We start from the raw sequence: 6,722 nt of genomic DNA, 5'->3' as shown, positions 1-6,722 counted from the left end.
GCTCTAAGTTGGTAAACCAAGTGCACTTAGTGGCGAAGTGGTCGGCCCCGAGTAGAGGAAAGCCACTTTACTGAGTATAACATAAATGGAGCAAACAGCACGCCATTCATTAGTTGGAATAAAGGTATGTCTTTAAGAAATTTATCTCATTTTATTTCGTAAAATTTATAAAGAATCTGCACACTAACTTTGAAGGTATTCGAAAATACCGATAAAAATATTGGTCCATAATTACTAAGGGTCCTTTAAGGGCTGTCACTAAGTGTATTTAGTATGAGAAACACTAACTTCATAGAAAAACTTAGACATTGTGACAGTAAAAAAATGTAAAATAATTTAAGTGTTAAGGACTTAAAGTGTGAACACATAAATATAAGTTATTGTCTGCAAGTCAGGGGTTGGGGGCGCTAAAAGTTGCCGGCATCCGCAGTACAGACAAATAGCCCGCCGCGGGCTTCGAGCATGCGCATTACAACCAGACATAAAGTCTGATGTACACTGATAGCGAGGCTATAAATATGCGATATAAGTTCGAAATTAGTGCCAATTTTTTGTATGTTTAATTATAATTATTTTTTTACGATAATTGAACTCTCCAAGAGAGATACAATAAATGACGTAATTATATATGAATATAGAATTAAGAACTTCAAACTCCAGGCAGAAGAAAATTTAGATTCTCATAATTTTGTTTTCGAAAGATAATTTTATAAAACTGATAGGTTTTTAATTTTAGATAGAAGTAAAATAGAGCTGAAAAATGCAATCTAAATATGTTGAAAATATATGTTCCTGCAAAATGGGGCGCTGTACTGCATTGAACCGTAAAACCTGTACAAAGTCAAAAGTAGCTGGCACGTAGGAAAAAAACTTAACCAACCATCGCTCGGGCAAGGGGTGTGGGGGGTGCATGAGGTTGGAGTTTTAACAAAACAAAGGCGACGGCTCGCGGCATATCGCCAACATCGGCGGAGAGCCCTCCGCTTTGTGGCAGGAGAGGGTGCTCTGATAGTGATGGGATGATGTACATCGATATTGTCGATATCGATAAAATAATATAAAACATTACAGTAAGTACAATCTAAATAAGTTTATAAAATATCGGCTTATTGCTTACACGATTGTTCTTAAATATAAAATAAAAATTAGTTCACGTCAAATACCTATAAACTTACCGATAAATTTTATATTGTAACAAGACTTCAAAAAAATCAACTCTACTGTTACATTTATTGTTGAATTGTCGTTGTTTTACATACACTCTACCAATTAGAGACAGCCTCAACGAATAATTTATAAACTATCGACTATCGACAACTTCAACATTTCATCACATCACTATCGTCTGCAGCTGCAGTGCGCTCGAGCGGCACAATGCGAGTCGCGATACGGTCGGTCGAGCGCAGCGCCAATTAGCCGACAACTCCTTGACACCTGATAAAAACATGACGTTTCTGCGCTAATAGAATCTAAAATTCTAGAAAAGCAAGCTATGTGAATTACTGTGGGCATCAAAAGATTGCCACGTATCGTTATTTTTAAAGGCAAAAAAACCTCTACAAATATATCGTTAACTTAAACAAAATGTATCAGTTCTCTAAACATTCTTTAAATCAACAAATATACTTGTAAAATTTACTGCAAACGGTAGTGTTAAAAAGTCAATTACAATCTGGTTTACATAACATTCGTAAACCAAGAGCACATTTACAAGCACAAACACCCTTAAGACAAAGGAAGACAAAGCGAGTAAACACAGTTTGTCAACTATTATAAAAATGCGGGTCTCGTGTTGCCGCCAACGTCTCACAACCTTTATTACTCTGAACAACGTTATTCGGGGTGTTTATAAAGACTAACCTATCCCACCACTGGCTGATAGAGGCTCAGATAGCTTAAAAATGACTTCACTGTCAAATAACGTAACAAAATCCGATATTTCCATAACATATTTTACGTGTTGGATTGTCGGACAATTTACAATTTGGTGGGACAGGCCCTAATTTTTATCCGCGACTTCGACCACACATACATTGATCAATAGCGTAAATTCAGTCAAATATAATTATCGCTATATCAGCAAATACATCAAACACGAACGTTAGTTTAGTGAGATTGGATCGATGAGATTCAACATTGCGTTGCGAGTTGCACGGTGCCTTGTTGATTGTTTAAAGTGTGGCCCAAGTGAAACACTCACGCGATTGTTTAAATTATTGGACAACTTGCTCGAAAATGATTCAATAAACCTGAATGCAATTTCAATTATTATAAAAAAAATGATCAAAACAAGAATACCTGTGATTAATAATTATTTTTTTTTTATACTAAGTTGGCAAACCAGCAAGCGGTCTTTTTTGCAATGAGCAAGCGGCAATTGAAATAATTCAAAAACTTTTTCACCACTAAAAAGCTACAGTCAGTGAGTAGCATAAGCCATGTTTATTATTTTTTAATTTTACGCAGACGTCGCAACAGCCAGTTTAATATGAAAAACGAAATAATCTTATAGAAACAAGGCACGTAACAATGTTAAAAATTCCAATCTCGCTACCTCTTACATCTTACACCGTAGAGCCGCAAATGGCTTTCCAATAATCTCTCGGCTGGAGTGCGTCACTCCGCACCTCCCTTACCCTGGCCGCGTCGCGACAGGGAATTTATTGACGCATCACACACATGAGCGTTGCCTCCACAGTTAATGATAACGTATACAGTTTACAGTGACGCGATAAGCGGAGAAAAAGGTTGACTGTCGTTTTTTATTATTAATGATATACTTATAAATGTGTTATACATTGTTTATTTTGATAAATATAATTTAAAAAACTTGTTACGATTTAGAAATACCGTCGAATTAAAACTAAAATGTAATGTATATTTTATAGTTTTTTAGCGAAATACATTGGCGATTCTTAAGTGGTCTCTAGTAGAGTGCGTTAGAGGAATCTATAATAAGGTTATCGCGGAATGAGGAATTAACGACTGTGAGTGCGGCATTAAATCGCAAACATCGTAAAGTCAATCTTCAATTAATATTACATGAAATAATTCGCTTTTAGGAGTGAAATTTGTACAATTGACGGTGTGTTTGTGCAGAGTTCGTCTGCTCGTTGAATAACAAAACAAGGCAACAAAGTGTGACGCGAATCAATTCCGATATCAGACGGGCCGCAGAGGGCGGCGGGGGAAGGGTGGTTTGTATGTGGTCCAAGTTATGAGCGGCAATAGTATAAATATCTATACTTAATATTATAAAGGGTAAAGATTTGTATTTTTGGATTTTTGTGCGTATTAAAATCGACTCAGTAACTATTTAGCCAATTTCAAGAATTCTGAGTAACATAGGGTATGTATTTTTGTAAATGTAATTTCAAGCGGATGAAGACGCGCGCAACAGCTAATTATGTATACTTTCCAACAATCAACACCAAGAGTTAAACAACATTCATTATATACAAAAATAAAACTAACCTAAAACCATTGATATAAACTGTAAAAAGTAGATTTCGCATTAAAATATGGAATGAACTTTTATAGATTTTTCAAGACAAAATCGCTATACGCTTATACTTTACACCGCCAGTAAACAATCTACTCAAAATACCAATATGTTGTGATATCCTCGCTTCCTCTCATACGATCTCATTGGAACCAAATAGCCATAAACTTCAACATTGCTACGGAAATACGAACTCTAAAGTACTGAAATTAAGTTTAAATTGGCTTGGATTAAAAACTTTTAGTACAATTCAGTAACATTTCAGTATAATAACGATGAAGTACGTATTTCAGCTATGCTTCGTTTAGAATACTTTGACTATAGAAAAAAGGACTAAGCATATTCAACTGTACCAATATCTTTAATAATATTATGACGTCTTTATAAATCGACTCAAGCACACACGATATGACACACAAACTAGATTATAATTTGTTATACTTTCAGTGAGAATACGTGCTTGTCGGATCCTGTCTCTTAATAGGCAAAGTTACCAAATCACTGCTACATACTCTGTTTTCAATTGAGCGATATTTGACCGAATACTGAATTATTGGCGACATTTCAATATACGTGGCATTTCACGAATTGTTTATAGCTTTTGGGGAATTTATTTTGCAATAGGAATTTTTGATACAAATAATTTATAGTGATTGAAATGTGGTTGGAAATATTAAATTCTATACATTTGTTAGGACATATTGTTATTGCATAGACAAGATAAAATTGGAAACTAATAATAGGAGATTTTTTAAGTTAAAAATCATCCCATAATGTCATTTAAGTTACTTTTAAATATATAGTCGATTTCTGTGGACATTTACCTATATCTATACTATTATAATAAAGCGTAAACACACACTTCTTTGTTGCCTAAGATGTCAGCAATTACACCATATTTTTGAATAATTATTTTCCACTACACTTACGTCATGCTTTAGGCTATATATTTCAACGCCATTAAACTTATTGGGTAAATATTTTTGGATAAAAAGCCTAATGTGGGAAAGAGACCATAAGTTGCTGCCAACATCAAGAAGCAAGATTATCATGGTAATTTTAAGATTTGCAATTGAGAATTTGACAAATGTAAAGAAGAAAGTAAAGTTAAGTTATTGGTATGTGAATGTGAATGTGCAATGTTTACCTTGCTCCTTGTCCGGCTTGTGCGCGCGGCGGTCGGGCGGCGCGGCGCAGTGCTTGGGGCTGTTGCGCTTGGCCGCGCTCCGCGACACCACCAGCGACTGCGGGATCTGCGCAACATGTACATTTGAACACTGGTAGAGCCCGCTTTAACATCTTCGCACTGCAGGGCTGGCGCCCACCGATACCATAACCACTCAGAAACCAGGCCTGAAGTGGAAGCAATTCCGCGTACAGTCTGATGAGCGTGGGGCCGGAGGCCTAATTCTAGTCCCTTTCCCTTTCCACCCTTTTCTTAAAAGAAGATGGGAAGGTAGAGTGGATTTGACGGTGAAGGAGACGCATATGAAGGGGAAATGTCTTCCCCTTCATATGCGTCTGTAACGCATCTGTAATTGCGGATGTTTATGGGCTGCGGTTGCTTTCCATTTCGGTGGATTCAGGTGGCCGCTTACTCGTTTGCCACCTTATGTTATAAAAAAACCATTGTTAGAACATAACTCATTCCAAAATACCACAGCCACAGTATTACGATACAGTCTGATGATTGTATGTCGTAGACTTAAGCTTACTTCATCTCCTTCCTATTTCCATTCTTTTCTTAAGAAAAAGATGGGATCGGGTAGTGGATTTGACTGAGGTTAATAACTGCGCAGTGATTCAGTGTAATAATGGCGTAGCGTTTCAGTGTAATGTCAGTATAGTATATCAGTGTAATTGGTGAGTTGGTGTAATGACGATGTAGTAATTCGGTGTAATGTGAGAATCGGTGTACCGGTGTAATGTCCGTATAGTGTGGTAATAACGATGTAGTATGTCGGTGTAATGTCAGTATTGTAAGTTTGTGTAATGAAGGCTCAGTGTGTATTATCGTTACAATAACGGTGTAGTGTAACGATGTAAAGACAATGTAGAGGGTCAGTGTAATAACAATGTGGTGTGTCGGCGTAATGTCAATTTTGTAAGTATGTGTAATGATGGTTCAGTGTGTAGTGTGTCGGTGTAATAACAGTGTACCGGTGTAACGGGCACGTGCACTGACCAGCTTGTCGGATCTGTCGCCGGAGGGAAGCCTGGCGATGGTGACGTCAGCGCTGTCCTCGGGCGGCGGCGGCTGCTGGAGCCAGTTGTACTCGCGCTTCTCCACTGGCACGCCGCGCCGCTCGTAGTCCTGCGCTTGCGTCCTGTCATACATAGTCAATGTAATTACATTTTATTACATACTAGATTACGTCGACTCCGTTCGTGTAAAATTAAAAAATAATATAAAACATAGCTTTTAATAACTGACAACTAAGCTTTTTAATGATGAAATTTAAAATAGATAGATATCTAGATAGAAGAAAGCAAGAAATGAAAAAATATTACAAAGTAGACTATGTTTTTTCCAGACTTTATTACATCTGTGTTAAATTTCATCAAAATCCGTTGAGCCGTTATAGACATACATAGTAACAAACATCCACCCAAACGTTACGGTTACATACCTTAAACTTTCATAACAGTCTAAGCAGACTACTGCGTAGTCGCCATTTTCTAATAATAATGAATTCTCCGTCCGCCTTTGAACTAAAAATGGAAATTCCTGCAAGAAAACACAAATTAATTAAGTAGTATTTAGCTTGGAAACAAATTTTTGACGTTTAATTCTTTTTTACTTATTTTAGTAGAGTAACAATAGATTAAGTTGTCTACTGGCTGTTGGCGTAACAAAACACAGCTTGCCGTCAGATTATTCCCAACCGTCACCCCGCTCCGTCCTCACATGAGAATAAAGTTTCATCCGTCCCCACTTTAAGTCCCACTATCACCAATAAGGTGACAGGGACCGTTATGAAATAAGGTCCAACCGTCCCCTTGTCGCAAAAGGTGGGACTGGAAACTTTTTATTCTCATCTGTCTCCATATGGGGATAGAGAGATACAATTTTATTTTCTGTATAATCATCGTCATCATCCACTTTATCTTATTCCCGTAAGGCGCAACAGGTTTTTGTCTTCCACATAACTCTATCATACGTCATCTGTCATCACTCCCTTCATCATGTCACCTTTCACACAATCCATCTCTTTCTATG

At 37.0% G+C, this 6,722-nt stretch overlaps 1 protein-coding gene across 1 annotated transcript in view; it reads right to left on the bottom strand.

Moving 5' to 3' along the window:
* LOC106108204 overlaps positions 1–6,722 on the bottom strand; it is a 55,315-nt gene that overhangs the window by 25,048 nt on the left and 23,545 nt on the right. Inside the window, exons 9-11 of the mRNA XM_013289303.1 lie at positions 6,133–6,230; positions 5,688–5,829; positions 4,650–4,755 (exon numbers count right to left, since the gene is read on the bottom strand). Of these exons, the coding sequence (XP_013144757.1) occupies positions 4,650–4,755; positions 5,688–5,829; positions 6,133–6,230 (346 nt within the window). The remainder of the gene's footprint in view (positions 1–4,649; positions 4,756–5,687; positions 5,830–6,132; positions 6,231–6,722) is intronic.

The sequence above is a fragment of the Papilio polytes genome, unplaced genomic scaffold (assembly GCF_000836215.1).
Source record: "Papilio polytes unplaced genomic scaffold, Ppol_1.0 DF821733.1, whole genome shotgun sequence".
Classification (NCBI taxonomy): Eukaryota; Metazoa; Arthropoda; class Insecta; order Lepidoptera; family Papilionidae; genus Papilio; species Papilio polytes.
The sequence above is the reverse complement of the archived record's forward strand: the minus strand, read 5'-3'. Positions and strand labels throughout refer to the sequence as shown.